Source organism: Gallus gallus, chromosome 1, assembly GCF_016699485.2.
Source record: "Gallus gallus isolate bGalGal1 chromosome 1, bGalGal1.mat.broiler.GRCg7b, whole genome shotgun sequence".
Taxonomy (NCBI): domain Eukaryota; kingdom Metazoa; phylum Chordata; class Aves; order Galliformes; family Phasianidae; genus Gallus; species Gallus gallus.
Genome location: NC_052532.1, coordinates 55493824 through 55514743, shown reverse-complemented (window position 1 = coordinate 55514743; position 20920 = coordinate 55493824). Strand labels below are relative to the sequence as shown.

Genomic DNA, 20920 nt, shown 5'->3' with positions numbered 1-20920 from the left:
TGTGGACAGGCAAGCTTTTGACATCAGTTCTCTAAAATTCACCAAACACATCATAAAGCATTATGAACCATTTTTCCCTTAATCAATTACTACAAAAACATTGGCTGCTGCCTATTTCGCTTTTTGCATTTGACGATGCCAGGCACCATGCTGTGTAAATGATACAATGCTGTTCAAGGTTTCTCGGAAAAAAACCTCCATTGTTACTCTTTGGCAATCACTAGTAACACTGTACTGAGGAAATAGCAGACGATAACACAGAGACAGACATCCATTTTCTCTGCCCATCCCCCCCCTTCCTACTTCTACTCTACCTTAAACTGGTCCAGAAAATCAAAGGCTCATCTCAAGCATGCAAAACTATTCCTTTTCAAAGGGCTGTTGGAAATCAATATGGAGAAATCACCACTTTAACACATTAATTGTGAACAGTTTAGCCCTCACGGGGGAAAGATTCTCCATGTCCCTAAAAAATGATGTAAACTGTAATACAAGAAATCACACACGGATTATGAACTCCATTGAGAGAGTAAAGTCAACTGAATATTAGAGATAATTTGAAAGCAAAAATCATAAAACCAATTGGTAGGAGATTTATCAATTATAACAGGCCTTTTCTGCTATCTAACTCTTAACAGCAGGGTAATTGTAGTAATTCTCACATCTACAAGTAACATAAAGGGTAGGGTTTGTTAAACAGTTGATGGCACATAAAGCACTGTTCACTTACATGTAAAAATTGCTTCCACATCCCCTTCTTCTGATAAACCATTTTCAGCACTCATACATGCTCTTTCCAGTAAATTTTGGTTCCCAAGCCTCGTATCCACTTTACTACAGCTTCTGATTCCACAGATTGGGACAGAAAATGACAAGTACAGAAAGTGATTTCTATTTCACAGGGAACGACATATCCTCAGACAGAGCAGCCAGCATTCAAGTACAATCTCATACAACAGATCATACAAGAACTTGATTAGCAAAACTTCCTGAAAATGGGAAATACACTGAAAAGGAATCATAGAATCATAGAATTGCTCAGGAGAAGACCTTAAAGATCATCAAGTCCAACCACAACCTAAACATACTACCCTAATTCTAAAAACCCTCTGCGAAATCAAGTCCCTGAGCACCACATCCTAATGGTTTTTAAACACATCCAGGGACGGTGACTCAACCACGTCCCTGGGGAGCCTATTCCAGTGCTTAACCACTCTTTATGTAAAGAAGCTTTTCCTGCTATCCAACCCAAACCTCCCCAGGCACAACTTGAGGCCATTTCCCCTCATCCTGTCACCTGTCAGCAGTGAGAAGAGACCAGCCGCCCTCTCGCTGCAATCACCTTTCAGGTATTTGAGCAATAACATCTCCCCTCAGCCTCTTCTTCCCCAGAAATAATCTGCTTGGATAAAAGAAAGATAAATAAGTATGTCATGCTATATCTGCCCTCAACAGTGACCTGCATTTTAATTTATGGTCCTTTAAACTCAAGTTATCTCAAAATAAGAGTACGTGGGGACACATCCAATGCTAGGCTTGTTTCTGTCACTCATTTTCGGTATGGCACGGAGTACACAATTTTAACTTTCTGCTTCATTTCCTTCATAATGAACCAATCCTTGGAACTGTCTTAAAACATTAGAAAAGCTAGACAGCTGAACACAAGGCAGGAATATCCAGAGCTTCCAGCACTAACGCAAATGTTTTTGGAAGCACTAACAAACTCGTAATCTAGCACTGAGCATCAATCTCTGCTCACAGCTGGTGGCAGACAACAGGACTACAGGAGCACTGCGGTACTTCTCCCATCTTCTGTTAAAGCACTCAGTATTGACTTTTACAAATGACAGAACTGCAAGGCAAAGTGAGTCACAGGTCTGAGCTGTGTGGTAGCTCCTATCTCACCTACAAAGTGTCCAAATGGAGACAACATCACATGAAGGATCATGAGGATAATATTTTGGGCAGTAGTGCTAGCATTTGATTTGTAGTTGTCAGGCAAGAAGTTACCAAATTTTCTGGGGAGCACAAAAATACATGTTCTGTTTTGCAGGCAAATGCACTGCAACACTGGACTCGATGATCCTTATGAGTCCCTTCCAACATAGGATGTTCTGTGATCCTTCTATCAGTTATTCAGGGATTTCTTTCAAAAAAGCTGTATTTCTTTCAAAATTAAGACAGTGATGAACTTCAGTTTCTTGCTAAATATCATCATGGAAAGCACATGTGAGTCAAAGTGATGATCTTGGTGATGCTCTTTTTTAAAATACAGCCCATAGCTTCTTATGGTGGTTTTTCCACAAAACGTCAAACTCTACCCTTAATCACTGGTGTAAACGAGATGCACCAGAAAGAAAAACAAGCAACATGACAAGATCCACTTTCAAAAAAGACAATCTACATTCTTTTCAAATACAGCAGGACAATTGAGATGAAACAGATCAACAATGAAGGTGCTAAACTGGGACTTCAAGATAAAATAATCATGTCCAAATGTTGTTTTTGCCTTCAACATTTGTTTGAGGTTTAACCATAACATAAGTACAGCTATGTATCAAGCCTGTAAGCACTTACATGCATTTAAAATGCCTGTCCTTAAAACCTAACCTCTACCTATCCTGCACCAGTCTACCTGCAAAATGAGAAAGATAGCAATGTGATAATTTGTTTAAAAACAAACTACATAATTTACTGGCAGTACAACTGCAGTACATGGTTTGTACTAACAGGTGCGTTCAACAGTTACTCCAGCAACAAGCTGAAGCAGTTGTCATGCCTGCAAACTGCAGTATTCCCCTTGATGATGATTTTAAATCCACGTAAATTTGGGGTACATTAGAAGTATACGACTTCTGTACTATGTACTATGGTAAATTTTGTTGCATGCAGTATTTTTAACAATCATTGCTGTTGAAAGCTTTCTGAAAATTGAAGTAACTTAAAAACAGACTTCTTCCCTTGAACAGACTATGTATATCTGATCACCACGCAGCCAAGCTGAAATACTCCATCTACCTCCTATTCCAAAATAGACGGCAAAAAACGAGCAAATTGGAATATTCCCTGCTTATAGTATTTAGCTTGTGGTTAAGGATTTTCCAACTTTCTGGGTTTGCACCAGTTCACTAGAAAACTGCTGTAGATCAAGAGGGACTAGCACAGCTGACATAATACAGTCCCAAACCAACCTTCCCGTACTGAATGGATTCTTGTGTCAGCATGTGTCCTTTGCTGAAACATCTCAGACTGAACTTGGCTACAATCTAAGAGCACAGGGACGAGTTTAGCAGATGAAGCTAATGGAAAGAGAGGAGTTTAATGTGTTCAGAGGGTCCAAAGGCAGTGGAAGAAATATGGCTGCTGATGCACTGAAGGTAAAAGAGAAGGTTTTATCTTCTTCTCTTAGTTTCCCACAGTTCAATCATTTGGATTTTTGCTGTAATGCATACCATCATGTACACAGCAGAGAAAACAAAGTGGCAACACTTTTCTTTACGTTTCCAAAAGCCTAACATGATCAAACTGTGCCAAAGAATACAGCTACCCTGCAAAAAATATCTTAAGCAATTAAATTCAGCATGCTTATATGAACATAATTACTGTTTAATGACAAATATATGCATATGTAACAACTGATGAATTCTCATATAAAAATGGACTGCAGGTTAGGTTTAAAAGGTAACGGTAGAGCTGTAAAAGACAACCTATTTTGTTTTCTTCAGACTGAGATTACTTCACAGAAAAAGCTTCTTCAAAATGATAAACAAAATGGTAAGTCAGGCTCAGTTTTTGTCTCGTCTGAGTGCTAACATAGCTCAAGTAATACTCTGAACTCCTACTCTCAAGACTCCCTCCTTCAGCTAGCAGACTGTCACAACTTCAGTATAGCTGATTATAAAGAAACATCAATTAGAGAGACTTTGGAAGAATTTTCCCAATTTTGTTTAAAACACAAAGGAGTAAAATAGCACTGCAACGTTGGTTTACAAAACATCGCTTTTATTATACAGATCACTTAAATAAGCTTCCAAATATAGATTTCAAAAAGTTTTAATATGTTTCTGAAATAACATAATAACATTTACTTCTGAAATATTTATTGCTAATATGTCAATATTTCTCAAGTTTTGCCATTTAGCTACTGAATATTTTTGTTTGTGTTCAATAACAATTAACTCATCATCGAAATGCCACCTCCAGACATTTTCTAGTGCTTATATGCCTTCCTCCAAGGGATTCAGATTATATTCCAATTTACAGGTTATGAAGAGCTTGAATACATCTGCTTGACTCAAATGGGAGCCGTGCTTAAGTTACAGGAAAAAATGATCAGCTAGCCTATTGAAGTGACTTAAATAACTAAGAGAGGAGATAGTGACTCAGCCAGAAAGGCTAACAAATTTACACACTCAGAGATTCAGTTTTAGTATTTTCTTAGTCTTGGGAAGAATGTGAAATACCAGAAAGTGATTGATAGCCTGGCCACACTATTCTGGTACAATCACAATAGTCTGGGGAATTCAAATAGATTTTGAAGAATTTAATGTGGAACAAATTATATTAAAGAAGATTCTTTAATGAAATGTCATTTTTGACTCATGCAGCAGATTAACTTTAGAAGGAAGTCTTCCGGGCCAGTCTGGCTCCAAGTTGATTTCTTCATTGTTACCCAATGCATACTCAAAAGGTAGCAAGGTAGTTTCACTACCACATAAACTGAATTTTGACTGCTTTGCTGAAAATATCAGCCAGGGCACCAACGTGGAGGTGATTTTTTATCCTATGTGAACTGCACAGCAACAACTCCTTCCCCAACAAGCGAAAAGCTCTCATAAAATGGTTTTTATTGACCCATGTGAAAGTGAATAAGAAGTGAGAATCTGGTATTCTGTTAACAATGTCCCAGTCACCTGCCTCTCTGTGTCATTAAGAAAAACACCTTGCAGTATCTGTAGTTTCCTTCACTACTGTAACCAGAATTTGATAACTAATTACAGTGAAGAGCAGGAATTTATGTAACAGCTTTGTTTAACGTCTACCATGAAATCAAATAGCAGTATATACTTTAAAAATAGGTATTTTAAATGTGTAGCCTAGGTTCTTTTGAAACAGAGTATCACTGATATGCAAACATTGTAAGATAGGAGGCTTCTATGTAATTCTTGTCATACAACTTCAAAAATATAGCAAAAAAAAAGGCAGTTTATAAGTTTACAAATAAATTTTGATAAGTTACTTTAGTTAAATGCTGTGGGACAGAAGGCAACTTAGGTTAGAAGTCTTACATAGGAACTCAAGAATGAATAGAATGCAGTCTTACAGACCTGGAGGTTTAAAGGAGCAGAATTTTTGAGGTTTTTTTTACGTAACTCCAGAAGAATCAGAAAGAATCTGAAATAATGAAGAATAAACATCACAAGGATATCGCAATCAGTTTTCATGATGGAAAGGTTAAGGTCAAACACATTGCCTGCCCAGACTTCTCAGGAGAGAACACAGAAGATCTCAGTGCTAAGAAAAGCTGTCAGATAAATCATGTCACCCATGCGATGCACGCAAAATCATTATTTGCAAAAGCTCCAAACACAGTAGCACTTAATGGAGGTTTCCAAAGGCTGAAATCAGTCTCTTTAGTCACTAAAGGAAGATTCACTATCAGAACTGTCTTCTGCATTCCCATCATCTCCCCAGGCAGGCACAGGGGCATCTGGAGTCCTGCAGGCAAGAAGAAGTGTTTATGTCGTAACTCCCAGAAGGTGGTTGAGTAACTCAGTAGGCCATGCCTTTTACTATATTTACATGCAAATTATATCCACAGCACTTAACACATTAATTGTTATGCTTTACAAATGCACACCTTATTGGTGTTGCTTCACCTAGAACTGAAAGATAAATACTAGAAACTGTAACTCATTGGACATGAAAATTCTGTAGACATCAGTTTCAATGCACACCTTCAAGGTTATTGGAAATTATGATAGATCACTAAGAAGCAGCAAACGCTCAAAGAGAGTTGAAAGCAGGCAATACTGATTAATTCAATTTTTTTTTTAATCAGAGGTTGTAGGGCTGAAAGGAACATGCTGTACACCATTAAGCAGTGTAAATAGTACATGAAAAAAAATAAGACAGGAAATGAACAATATTGTATCCAACTAAAACTGCAGGGATAATTTAGAGAAGCAAAGAAGAATTACTCAGAGTGGAATTTGGCTAGAACACTGGGTTAAATTTGACATGCAAGAGCAGCCATGGGATTTTTATTGACTATAAATGATCAGACTTCTAGTATTTAGTTTTGAGGAGAATATTTAAGATGGACCTCAACATTGTGTCAAAACATTTGCTTGGGGAAATCTACTGGGAATGAAGGACAGAGAAGCAAGTCATCTACAGAACGACCAGCACTACTGACCACAGATGCTTGTTCTCCCTGGAGACTCCCTTCTATGTAATGAGTTTGACAATACAAGCAAGATTGACCCTGGTGAATTCTGAAACCAGGGTACAAAGCATACATGCAGCTATACTTGGGAAAGGGGAAAGAACAATCTTTACAGAAAATAGCTTCTTATAGTTAAGTGTTCTTTTCAATAAAACATTAAAATTTAACGTAAGGTAATAATTGTACTGTTTTTCCTGTTGTTATCTATCTTTGGGTTACCATTCTGTGTCATGCCAGATAATTTCTTACCCAATTTCAATTGTTTATTATAACGTCTCTGTTGGAAATCCCTAAGGTACATTTAAAGTGTTTATAAGCATTCCGGGACAAAACTAAGAAGTGCATTAAAGAAGTGTAAGAGAGCCTTCTCCCACCCCCCTGCACACCTCCAAAATATATTAAAGAAAGGGTTTTCTTTCTCATGCAAATACCGCTTCACAATATTATTCCTTGTTGCCACGGTAATGACAAAACAGAAGAGCTGTGCAAAGACATGTGATCTGGAGAGAGCAGTGCAAAAACTCTCCTCTAGTAAGGAGAGGAAGATGGCAATGAATCCCTTTACTTCAGGAGAGCAGGACAAAATCTCCTGGAATTGTAGACAGGCAAGAGAAAAAGGATAAGAAACAGAAGTTAAAAATCAGATAAACTAGCTTAATAAAAAAGGCAGTTTTCAAAAAAAAAAAAAAGCTTGTAGAAAGCTGAGAAAGGAGTGATAACAGAAGTAGAGGTAAAACAGCCAAAGGAAGAGACCATAAATATCTTATTATTAGAGTCAGCCTCTCTGCAGCCACAGAAAAAGCACACACAGTCACCAACAGGCGGCTGGGACAGTCTGTAGTAAGTGACTCAGCATACAGCAGTATGTAAACGTTCCTAAACTTCATTGAGACTCAGCTAACAGGCCTGAGTCACCTGAAGACCCAAGAAACGTTGTGTGAATGACAAGACATATAAAAAAAAGTCTGTATGATACTGGGACAAGAAAGCAAGAAGATAAAAAAAAACAACAACAAATTTTGCCATGGTTTCTTAAGATATACTAAAAAAAATAAAAAATAAATTGAGTAATACTGCTTATTTATACACACACTCAGGATGCATTAGTCACCTTGCCAAAAATAATTAGCTTTCTTTAACAAGGTAGATAGGCAGTGAAATTTTCAAATTGCTAACAACTTAAAGACAATCTGCCTGAACTTCAGTGTTTCAAAGAATCCTTGAAGATGGACTGAGACCAAACCCCAGTCATATTCCATGAGCCTCAAGGAACAGTATTAACATTTCTGTCATAACTCCATCTTAACTCAAACCAGGAAATTCAAACGCAGATACTTAAAAATATAGCTGATTATTTTTCTTTTTTCTTTTTTTTTTTTAAATCTACTATCAAAATCCATCCAAATATGAGCAAATAGCATTTGCACAAAAGTATGTACCAGGAATACAGAGTAAGAAACAGGACAGATTTAACAAACATATAGTAAACCCACGTATGATAATCCTTTCTCAGACCTGCACAGATTCTTACTTGCACTCTTATTTCTTGTTTGATCAGTAAAAATATCAAATGAGGAGTAACCACTTTAGGCTTATTCAGACACCAGGAAGCAGCTGGGAGATAAAATGACTCAACATATGACAGTAACTCAGTTTCCCAGTATTTCCATTTTAGTAAACAAACTGTAAAAAGGCTCCACCAAAAGGAAAAGAGGACTTCATAATACATCAGCAGTTTCTGCAGAGGATGCAAGTATTTCAAATGGTTTGGTGGCTACAGCATAAAAACAAAACTTACTGTTTATTATTTCATCATGCTCAGTTTAATACATTTTGTGAAACAGTGCAATAAAACTAAACTAAGTCTCAAAATGTCAGATTCTAAAATCCATAATTTAGACAAATTAGCACTGAAAATGACTGTCTGCTCTTAGTAGTTCTTATGTTAAGCTGGCTCAATCCAGTTACAACGTTGAAATGCTGAGTTCACCATCTATGTTGAGCTTGTACACTGTATCAGAACACTCTACTGAGGGAATCTGATAATAAGCCTGTTACTCCTCATACATAAAGCAAAATAAAATAGAGCTTGTTCTTATTACTCTACAAAGATGACATCCAGCTACCAAAGTGTTGGAAGAAAATTTCTGGGACATATCTCATATTGAAAATAGCACAGCCAAAATGGCAACTGACATATTATTTGATTCCCTATTGCTAGATGTATATTGACAGATGTTACCCTGTCACTGCTATATCCTTTCCATTGAACCTGTGCTTGGCTTGGAAGAAGCGATTCCACTTCCTCTCAAGTTTGATAGGTAATGTTCTGCAACTTTCTGTTTGGGAGGGTGCAATATATGTCCACCTACATTCCAAGCTTGGCATTTCTTGGGCCATGCCTCAGACTTGACAATATTGAAAAGGTATCTCATACTAGAGATCGCATCCTTCATCCTATGATGCCTTTCTCAGACCATAATTTTTCAACAAATGGTTGCATTCCAACCCTAATGAAAGTTACAATTTGGAAAGGAAACATTACTTACTCAAGAAGATCTGGATTTAGCCCCTCAGAAATCATTTTGTTTCGTATGGCCATAACAGGAACACCCTGTGTAGGAGGAGAAGTATTATATAAAACTAGTAGACAAAAATTAGTGAACTCCACAGGTTCTTTTCAACTCATTTTCAGAAAAAAATATGCATAATCACACAGTGAACAGGAACGTGGATTGATAATCTCACTTGCCATCAGTATGAACCTAGAAGCGAGTAATGTTTGAGATGAAAGCCCTTTTTAATTCTTCTTATCTTTATGGCAAAATGTCTCAAAAAAGTTTAGGGAAGGGAATCAGCAATGGACAGATTTATTTGCAATTCATGCAGATAAACGCAGTATGTTGAAGTTATATCTCTGGATGAGAATATGAAGAAAGCACAAAGTAGCACAAAGACAGCAGAGAGCAGCTGCGCTGGAAAGACAAGAGAACTCAAGGCACTCAAGGTACAGCTTCAGTGGGAAAAATGCATCTCCTATTGCTCTGGAAAGGTATCTCATGGCACTGCTAGAAACTGGAAAAGTCTTTGGAAAGCATGCAGACAAAATGTAAAGTGGACTTGAGAACAGAATCACAATTTAAAAGTGAATCCTCTGAATACAAGTGCTTGTGAAGTCAGGGTTGAATCTTCTATGATGTGCAGACAGGTTTCAGCCAGCTAAGAAAAAAATTCTTCTTTAAGTTCTTCCGCAGCTTCTACACTTTGTTTTATTCAGCCCCTCATGTTAGATCGCATGCTGAAGAACACTTTGACGCACACAGTCTTACAAGCTGCGTTCCAACAAACTGTTCCTACGCTTCCACTAGAGTTGCTCAATGAAAATTTGTTGCTTTGCCATCTCCTGTTGCAAATGATCAGAAACACCACCTGAACCACAGCATGCCAACGCAGGGGTGTGCTGGGGAAGAGAATTGAATCTCTGATCCCAAGGGACAAAGATACTAGCGGTCTAGGAAAGGGAGGAGAGGCCTAGAAAACTAAACAAACGGTACTGCAGGATTCTTCTGGCACAGGACAAACAACTTTAGTCCAAAGTAAGTAAAATAGTGATAAAATAATGAACAGTGATGACTAATGTTCCAGAGAAGCACACCGTACTAGTGACATTTGCAGTAGCTAACCTGGCAAAGTGAGAGCTAAGCCAGTTGCATATAGTTAGTAGCCCACTAGGAATAGGCAAAAATCTGACTCAAACAGTTGTGAGGTATTAGATTATGACACAGAATTTCTCAGTAAATAACATCTGATGCGCATCACAAAGGGGAAAACAGTTGAGCATTTTATGACTGTTTAATGCATTCACTTATTCTTGGACTCCAGGGATTTGAACACCACACACAATACTGTATTAGTAAATGTTTTTTTCTCCCAAGATTGGACACTCATAGGGTCCTTCACCAGCACTGAAATGTTTATGCATCAGTTCAAGCCAACTGAAAACAAGATACTCTTATTTGCTCTCGATGAAAGGGAGCTTAGTATATGAACTAATAACAGTGGAGTAGAGACTCGTTATGTTCTCACTTGGAGAAGTGTTTTATTCCAAAACCGTATGCATCAACATATGCAAGAATCATTTTAAAACATAGAATCTATTATCTGATAAAGATTTTTCTTTTTAAGTCAGTACATCAACCACTAGTATTATAAACTAACAAGTTTACTTTGCAGCTAGTGGAAGACATCTAAGGTCACAGCCACGGGAGAAGTCTCTTCAATACTTGCAGACTCGTAACTCAGAGACTTTGTAGAACACATTCTCTTCAACAGTTGTTAACAGAAATAGATTTTGTACTAATTATAAAATAGAGGAATTCATGCAATACTAACTAGCTTTCTCACTGTTGTAGCGCCAGAAACATTGTGATTATTCATATACTAGCACAAGCTAACTCATTACTTTTAAGACTGTTCTTGTGAGAAGTCACAGCCATCTTAACTTCTTAAACACCTTTTAAGCATCTTCTGCTTATAAACAGAAACTCCACATTCCTCAAATAACATTTTTTCCTATCAGTAATTCTGCCCTATTAAGTTATTTTAATATCTGTAGTCCCAGTTCAAATAAAAATTAAAGTTTAATCTGAAAGACAATACATCTGAAGATTGGAAAAAAAAACTTCAGTACCTTCCTGTATCAGATTTACCAAATTTACCATAAGTTTACTCAAAATTCCCCTGAATGCTGTACACCTTTTCCATCAAGGGAGAACAAATAAGTTTATATCTGTATCTGTTTATAATACAATTAGGGTACTACAATTACTTCATCCTTCATATTTTCTTAAGTTTAACCTGGAAAATCAGAGTCTAATACTGCTGCGTACTAAAATAAAACAATTATTTTAAATCTAAACATTAACTATTAACTATAAATACACTGAGCATACAGGTCAACTTAAACAGCACATGTACTTTTCTAACACGAGCCAGCACCCATCACAGCCCCTGCCCAGTTAAGGTTTGACATAGTCTAAATTCAACACACTGTACCCCAGCCTATATCCAGGCTGGTCCTGTGGCTTGAGAAGTGTGCAAATCCTGGAGAACCTATAGTGCAAGTGGCAGTCTCATTGTAAAAGAGGTTTTGGTCCTCCTCAGTTCAGAAATAGGTTAAATATCATTACTGCTGGCAACTACTTAGGATCAGTGTAGCAATCAAATTTTGCTTTTATTTGAGTTCCTTAAAGCAAGAATCAATCTATGTTAGGCTAATCAGTATCTTGACCTCTACGCAGTCACGTCTGGTGTTTAGAATCCAGCAGAAGTAAATTTACTTTAAACATACCGTGTATCTGAAGTGCTAGACTGCTCTTCTCACTCTGTCAATACAAGAATTCTGAACATTTACTGCAGCAAACACGATACTGCTTTTGTAATGTTTGCTTGAATACTACTGCTGTGTATTAAAAAGAAAAAAATTATGCTCAACTGCACTCCATCAAAATAAGTTTGTTACAGTTCCACAGAACAGCTATCCTCAGCATAAAAGAAACATCACTTCCAGTGCTAATTCTCCAATACTACAGATATTGTGGGCCATAAATAAGTGATCAGTTCAAAAAAATCTTCACCTAGAAACTTAATTTGAGCAAACAAATGACACTAACTGAAATACTTGACTGGGCGAGAAGACTAGGTTGGCAAATAGAAAAACACACATTAATGTGTAGTACGTTAGCTTGACTTTCCTACCACACTGTTTACAACTGGCAGAAGAGTCATCAGGAACTGCCAGTACAAAGGATAAATGTGGAAAGTGAGATCTTACTCCTCCAGCAGCCACCAAAAAAAAAAGTCAAAGTAATTAGACCATCCAGCACTTTCACATCCACTTTGAAATCTGGCATTAAATCAATACACTAACAAAGTATTCTGCCCTTTGCCACTATCCCACCGCTTGGCTTTCCAAATGATTTGTAATAAGCCAATTTGTGATTCAAATGAAAACTAAGCTCTGGAACATCATCCAAAGCACTAAGCTCACCAACTGTAATAATTGCTCTGAAGAGGGAACAAAACCATGCAGTTAGTTTTCATATAAGCAACATTTTACTATACTGTGAGTTAGTAATGTTTTTCAGGATTATCATATATATTTTAGAGGAAAATTTCCAATGATTGCTGGAAAATAAAGACAGATCTTTTTTCTTTGTTCTCAATGCTGTTTTTAGTTTTGTGGATGTGAAAAGTCACAAAGAGTCTCCTACCAATCTTTTCACTCCTTCATTTTCATGAATGTAAGTATTGAAATTATACTCATTTTCTATTTATCCATAGCAAAGAAGAAAGATGAAGAGGGAAACTAAACGTGCATCATGAATAGCAAGGAACTGAAGTGGAAGTAATTAGTTAAACAATTCTTCTACCTTTATTTTGAGCTCTACAGGAATAACAAACTCTCCTGCTGAGGAGTATACTGGTAAAGCTTTGTTTTGTACCCTACAGCAAATAAAAGCTGTAAGCATGTCTGTGTGCAGGGAATGACACCAATTCTGCCTGAGTAACTACACTTCCAGTGGAATCTTCTATAACTCCAACTAATATCATATCTTTGCACCCTCAGATCGCAACTATATTGGCAGAATTTTGTAGTAAGAACTTGCCTGAGGCTGCCTGCAGGAATACATCAAACCATTTCTTAGAGAAGACATGCTAAAAGCATGCAGTTGGCTCCAAAAGTAATGCCTCTATTTATTTCCATGGAATCAATAAATTAAAAGGACACAGTAACACTGATTTGATTGAGCAAATTCTCAGCTACAAAACACTATTATTCAACACCATTAGCTGTGGGATCTTTTTTGTTTGTTTGCTTGTTTTTTTTTCTTACCAGCAATGAACAAGAGCATGCATGCATGCAGTGCTCTTACAAATCCACAAGGCTGTCCAGAACATGACTTGATGACTTGTCCTTCGTAATACTGTTACCACTGCCTCACTGTGCTCACATCCACTGTTTGGTGTCCATGAACATCCAGCTAATCTTGATAAATGTCAACAGGTACCATTTTTCCACATAGGAATTCAGTTACACGCCTTTGCTTCACACACACTTTTGTATCAGACACCATGTCAGACTGCCCCTCCGCTGCCATCTGTTGCACAGCAACAAAGTGCAACAGAATATTGGTGGGAAGGTTCAAACTCTACTGCCATACCACCACCATCTGCTTGTGACACTGTTGGACATTATAAAATAGGAGGCATTACTTTCAGAGCAGTCCTTGCACATTCATGTTACTCTAGCTTAAAGATTACTGATGCAATATACACCTTCTATGTTCGCTTACAGTTGTGTTTGAAGTTTCACCTAAAAATAACTGACTACCCAAAGAATGATATGACAACTGACTTACCACTTGTACCATTTTGAGATATCTGGCATATCTTGGGTCTTTGGCCACAGTTCTCATATTTTCTGTTACTATCTCTGTTTTCTGTAGTGCTTCTTCATGTTTATTGTTCTGCTGTATACAAAGAAGATAAGACTTCAGTTGTTAGGTACACGGACCAGAAGCATTGAGAGACTTCGATCCATGAAGTTTGAACCTGAAGAGTAAAGTACAACTCTTCGTACATCATGATTATTCTGATCTATACTCACAGAATCACAGAACTGCACAGATTGGAAGGGACCTCAAGAGATCATTGAATCCAATCCCCAAATATTTTTAGCAACAATTTATTGTACAAGACATGGAAAAACGAATTCAATAGTCAATACCACAAGACTTACACGTAGCCGAAAACAGCCATCAACTGTATATAATAAATAAAACAGAACTAATTTAAATGCGTTCTTTATAAGAAAGATTTTGTTAAGATCATATTTATTGTATTTACATTATATTTCTCTCCCCAAGTGGTCCAACATATTTTGCCCTCCCTGTAATAACCTCTATTAAAAAAGTATGCTAGAAACTGCAACTTGACCTAGAAGCTCACATTCTAAAACACGAGAAAAGAACTGGAATTATGAGTTGAGCTGCTCCTTTCATTCATGACCTTTCCAATCTCTGATGTAATTCATGTTTATATTTTAGTATCACTGACCAAAGAGGATGAAATCATTTACTATTTGATTTGAGTTAGTTCTAGTTATTTAATCCACATATTTACGAGAGAGTATGCCCTTGTTTTAGAGGTCACTTGTTTAGTTTCATTAATGAAAAATGTAATCTTAGATCTTTACAGCTGGTGTGACTGCCCTCTTTAAGTAAACTTGCTTCTTCCATTTGCTTTAAATGAGATTAGAAATTCGATATGGAGAAGTATATTCCTTCGGTACACTGTTTATCTTCATTACTTACTCCAGACTGAGGTGACACAGCTGCCTGTTGATCCGTAGTGGCTGGTGCCATGGGACTACTTGTAACACTATTCAGATTTGCACTGGACACTTCAAATTTGACATCTTCTAAGCCGGGAATAGAGGATAACTGATTGGACAAAACATGATCAAAATAAGCAATGGGCATCTTGTAAGTTTACACATAGAAGAAATTCTGCAGTATGTCACTCACTACATATTCCACAGGTGAGTTTCACATTAACAAAATTTTAATATTTTATCACTAGTTTTGGTATTTCAATTGCCTCTTCTTCCCCTCCCCTCCCGCCTCCCCTCCCCCCCAAAAAAATAAAGAAAAAAGAAGCCACCTGAACAGGGAAGTCCCTATAAGAAAACCCCGAAAAGCTCAGTTGAAGCCTTTACTGGTTACACTGAGCTGCAGCGCAGGAAAGGTTTCAACACCTTCCCGGCATTTTGCTACTGCCAACAGAAACTGCTTTTGTCATGAACAAAATAATTATTTAAAGTTTTGTCTACTTTTTTTCTTGCAGCTAATTAAATGATAATTCATGACTACTGGTTATATCCATACAACATCTTACCTAAAGAACGTACATCAGACACATCTGAACTAGTTCAAAGATATCTGAGGCCACAGAAAACAAACAAGCTTTGCAATAAAAACAACACAAGTAACTGCCATGTAGTTCACTTCCCCTTCCATGATCCAAATGTTCCTTTCCAGTTCTGTACCCTAAAGATGGACAAAACCAACATTTCCACTATAGGCTGCCTGTTCTTCTCTTCCATATCTACTATACGTTCAAATGTTGTAAGTGGCAGGAAATGCAGAAGGAGAGTTTGCCATGTAAGCATTTTGTATTAGCTTCCTCCAATCAGTATGAAAACTTACTTGCTCAATTCAAACTATCTTCCTTTTCTTAACCATGTAATCTCAGAAGCTGTCACTGCCCAAAGTTACAGTCTGTACACATACAAACCTTTGCATCCAATATATTGAGTGTTGTTTCAATTTGCTGGATACGGAGAGAGAGTGCTGACAATTTCTAGAACAGAAAACAATTAAGATGTGAAAATGCTTTTCTGGGCCACTGGTATACATAGAAGCGTATGATATCTAGTTAAATAAAATCTCTTTTGGTTTCAACCTGCAAAAGACAGTAGAGTATAAATGAGATAACGAACATGAAATAAATGAAACAATGTCATCATCCCTTTTTAGTACAGTAGCTAGAGTGGTTCAAATTATAACTAATTTTACAACACATTATTTGACAGACAGAGATGAAGACAGATTATGTACAAATGGAAGCCAAAGTAAACAGGGTATTACTTTGGGCAACTAGAGACTAACGGCAGACACACTGTACTCTCACAGTTGATCAAAATAACTTTCTCCAAAGCTTTTCCCATATTTGAAAGAAGAAAAAAGATGTGATGCGTGCGTATATAACTGAGTATGAAGCAACAGAAATATTTGATAAAGAATTCAGCAGGTGAATGAAAGTCTTAGTCACAGTAAATCTGAACTAACCAGGTTTATATTCTCCAAGTGTACCTCAATAAAATTTTGATATATTTTTCTTAGAAACAACTTAAGTTTTTCTAAATTACTCTATAAGCACAGTCACTCTGTTAACTAATCGTTACCATACTCCACCAGACCTGTCCAAGTGAAGTTGGCTTAGCATGCAGGCTGGCAGATAAGTACCACTCTGACAGCTCTCTGGCATATGGGCAAGATTCTGCCTGGCTCCTAAGCAGAGCTTTAACACCCTAAGGAAATGGCAGCTCTGCCAATATGCTGGAAAAGTAAAAAGAAAGTACAAAAGTTAGTCTTTTTGGATAGTACGCTGACTTGTTTACAGATGGCTCTTTGTTTGCAAAGAGAAGTTGGCTCCCTTGAAAGGAACTATACACTCTGCAAGCAGTGGACAAAAGGGGAGGAAAGATGTACAAAAGACAGTTCTAAAACTTGCTATATCAGCTTGACAAGAATTTGGAGGTAGGCTGGTGGCAGCCTTAATTCTGAATTTCCTGACTTCTGCTGATTTACACTGGGACCATTAACATTAAAAACACTTCTGTACTTCATAAATGCAATATCTTTTCAAGCTTGTACAGTAACCACTTTGTCTCTTCAGTAGCAACACACTTATGCTAACTACTAACTGTTTCATTAACTAGACTTCACAGTGTTGCTCCATGCTCGAGACAGCTTTATGTATATATGCTTTGACTTCTGCAGTGCCTATATAATACGTAATATTGAGATCACATGAAAACTCAGTTCTGGGAAACAGATAACACCACCAGGCAGTGCCAGTATCCTATATACCAAGTCAAGAAAATTCACAATTTTTGATTTTTTTTTTAAATTAATTTTGAAACTCTGTATGTTAATATGGTAGTCCAAATTTATACCTGCCAAGAGTTTGGCTCTAACGTTTACTAACAAAAGAATGTCTCAGGTTGCGTTGCTTTCTCTAACTCGATCTGACAACTGCTGTGAGCTAGGGCTGCATAGTGGCTTTTGCTGAATAACCTAGTACACAGCCACAAAAAAACCCCCACTAATAACAGAAAGGTAAAGCTTAGAGCCACATCAGAAAACATCATTTCTACAAAGGAAGAAGCATTCTTTTCCTGTCCTGTGGAGAATTTTAGTCCTAGTAAACTTCCAATGGCGTTAAATTCAAGACAAAAACTTACCACTGATTTTAAGAACTATTTTTTTTTTCCACAGAACATAAATATCAATTGCTCCATGTTCCAGAGTCATCACTTGCCAAAAACATCCCTTTTTCAAAAATCAAAAATCGTTTGCCTCCTGAGATTTGTATATCAAAAGTAAAGGCAGAGAAATCTGAAAGCAAATTTTAATGCATTGCCCTATGACACAGATGAGGGGGATGGGGACTGTCACAGTGATGTCAGCACCACAGACACAGAGCAGCCTCTTTCCAAAACAAGACTATATTCACAGTAGAAGGCTCTCAGAAAAAGAATCAAAGTTCAAAAGCTATGCCAAATACAAGAGTTCAACGAAACAAGGCTAAGCAAGGCATAATCAGCAGTGGATTCACTGGAGAAAAAAAATAATCTGTCTTAATAATGCATTCAAGAAGAGCAGAAAGCAGACTAAACTCTAAAGCTACTGATATGAAGGCAGCAAAAATAGCAAAGTGATTGGTTCTCATTTCTAGGAATCTTTTCTCATCGAATAAAGCGAGGGATGGAAAATAGCAAACATACCTCTTCACAAACAGTAGAAAAGCGGTTCAGAAACTGCACTGTGTGAACCACAAATTGGTTTAGAAATGCTACAGTTCTTTTCTGCTGAATAGCAGGAACCTGCAATAAACAGTACAAGAAAGTGAGACAATTTGTAGGTGTTAATCCTCACATTTGGACTGAAATACGTATTGAAAAAATGCAAAAATTCAGGAAAAAACATTTAGAGATCAGCCTTAGGTGTGTTTCCTATGGATGCATAAAGACGAAATCTATGTAACGTATATGAGGGTTGCTCCAGAAGTAATGCCTCCGATGTTATGATGTTGGCCCATGACATCAGAGGTGGATGTTGGTGGTAGGGCAGCAGAGGCTGAACCTTCCCACCAATATTCTAGACTGTAATATTCTGTTACATTTGGTGCGACGTTGGTTCCATGAGAAAAAAACTGCACCTGTTGATATTGATGGAGGCTTGCTGAGTGTTTCTGGAGACCAAACCGTGGATGGGAGCACAGTGAGGCTGTGGTGGTGCATTTCAGCAGCACTGACAGCAACAGCGGGTCAGCACTGCTGGTGCAGATTGTTACGAGCACAGCACGCAGGCTGTTGCTCACTGCTGGTGAAAAGACACAGCTAACGATGGTGACTGTTGAAAAACCGTGCTTTGTAGCTGAGAATTTACCCAATAGCGTTATTGTGCTCTTTGCATTTGTTGTAGTTTCCATGGAAATAAATAGGAGGCACTACTTTCAAAGCAACCCAGGTAAAAATCCTTTTTTGCCACCAACATACTACAAACACAGTTGAAAAGTGTCAGGATTCACGGAAAAAAAAAAAGTATAATGTCCAAATGAAGGAACATTATCTTATTTAAGAAGCTTTTAGATGGAACAGTGAACTCTCCTGAAAGTTAGCGTTAAGAAATAAAACATAAAGAGGGCAAACCAGAGCTGTCCCTTCTGGCCCTGAAGAAGGAAAACAAATGCTCCGCGTCACATCCGACCCGCGCATACTTTTCAAACGAAAAGGCTGAATATTATGTTTGCTACACCTTCACAACCAAAAGCGCTGCACGTGAAGCAGCTCCTCCGGGGCCGACACGACCGAGGGATGAGGCGCGGCGCCAGGTGAGGCGAGGCGCGGCCGTACCTTAGTGAGGTCGATGCCGGAGCCCACGATGGGCAGCCCGTCCTCGTCCATGCCCGCAGGCCGGTAGACTGCCCGCACCCCGGAAGCCCCCCGCGTTCTCAAGCGTCCTCGGCCCGGAAACAAAACCCCCCTCCCCGCCCTACAGGACGGGGCTGGCTTGTCTGCGCATGTGCGCTGCCCGTGCGGTGCACCATGGAAGGTGTAGTTCGTGAGGGAGCTCGGACTGTAAGCGTGGGCCGCGCTGCGTGTCCCTCTGCGCCGCTCCTCTGCACCGGGGCCAGGCGCTGCTGAAGGGTTAATGTTACGCTTCTTCCATTTTGGCAGCTTAACCAGAGAATCATTACGGTCGGAAAAGTCCACTAAGATCATAGAATGGATCATAGAATGGTTTGGGTTGGAAGGAACCTTTGAGATCATCAGGTTCCAACCCCCCTGCTATAGGCAGGGACACCTCCCTCTAGACCAGGTTGCTCACAGCCCCATCCAGCCTGGCCTTGAATGCCTTCAGGGAGGGGGCATCCACAACCTCTCTGGGCAGCCTGTTCCAGCGTCTCACCACCCTCACAGTAAAGAATTTCTTCCTGATATCTAGTCTAAATCTGCCCTCTTCCAGTTTAAAGCCATTGAAGTCCCCCATGAAGACTATGTTTTGTGAACATGAAGCTGCTCCTATCTCCTTATATAGGGCCTCATCCACTCAGCCTTCCTGATCAGGCAGTCTGTAGCAGGCTCCCACTACAGTGTCTCCTTCCCCTGCCTTCCCTTTAACCCTAACCCATAAGCTCTCTGTCAGCTCCTTGTCTATCCCCAGGTGGAGCTCTATGGGCTCCAGCTGTTGCTGTAGAAGGCAACACCTCCTCCCTTTCTCTCCTGTCTGTCTTTCCTAAAGAGTTTATAACCGTCCATTCCTACATTGCAGTCATGAGAGCCATCCCACCACACCTCAGTGATGCCAATGACATCATAGCCCCGTAGCACATCTGCAACTCTTGCTTGTTCCCCATGCTCCGTGCATTAGTGTACTGGTGTTTGAATGGGGCTCCCATTGAGGCTGATATACCACTTGGAGTTCTCCTGTCCTGCACCTTAAGTGCTGTCTTACTGGCTTGCAATCCAACTCCAGGCCCAGAGCATCCATTACCATCAACAGCCTCTAAGTGGGATGCTTTAAGGATCACCTACACCAGCAACCCTAGTTTAAAGCTCTCCTGATTAAATTGGAAAGCTTGTTGCCAAAGATGGTCTTCCCATTGTCTGAGAGATGAACCCATCCTTCCCCAGAAGACCAGATTTCTCAGAACTAGTTCCATCACATAAGTAGCCAAAGCCCTGTTCATGACACCACTCCCTTAACCATTTATTGATTTTCTTAATTCTATCAGCCCTTTCCCTCTCCATTCCCCTAACCTGGAGGATTGATGTGAAGGCTACCTATGCTCCCAGCTCCTTGCAGGCTCTCTTGATATTCTTCAGGTTGCTAACAGCTGTGTCACTGAAGCCCATGTGAAACAGCAGCAGCAGGTTGTAGTCTGTGGGACATACAAGGTCTGGCCACCTCTGTGTCACGTAGCCAATGCGAGCCCCAGGCAAGCAGCAGAACTCTCAAGACAGTGGGTCAGAATGACAAATGAATGCCTCTGTACCCCTCAGAAAAGAATCACTCACCACAGTCACCTGTCAATTTTTCTTAGTTGCAGTAGTTGTTATGC

The 20920-nt window shown here is 38.8% G+C and overlaps 1 protein-coding gene across 7 annotated transcripts; it reads right to left on the bottom strand.

The window, feature by feature from the left end:
• Positions 1-3981: 3981 nt before the first annotated feature.
• CCDC53 (coiled-coil domain containing 53) lies at positions 3982-19326 on the bottom strand. 7 transcript variants are annotated; one of them, XR_005844042.2, is made up of 8 exons: positions 19212-19326; positions 18081-18179; positions 15806-15871; positions 14824-14952; positions 13870-13980; positions 8998-9062; positions 6880-7037; positions 5581-5718 (listed from the first exon to the last, which is right to left on the bottom strand). XR_005844042.2 is itself a non-coding variant. In XM_416327.8 (7 exons), exons 1-7 carry the CDS (start codon positions 19260-19262, stop codon positions 5634-5636), a joined length of 606 nt encoding a protein of 201 aa, XP_416327.5. In that variant the 5' UTR covers positions 19263-19326; the 3' UTR covers positions 3982-5633. The 7 variants fall into 7 exon arrangements, 4 of the variants coding, with proteins under 4 accessions (XP_416327.5, XP_004937889.2, XP_004937891.2 ...); XR_006933292.1 differs by having other exon boundaries at positions 13870-13977; XR_005844044.2 differs by having other exon boundaries at positions 5587-5718; positions 6835-7037.
• Positions 19327-20920: the final 1594 nt, after the last annotated feature.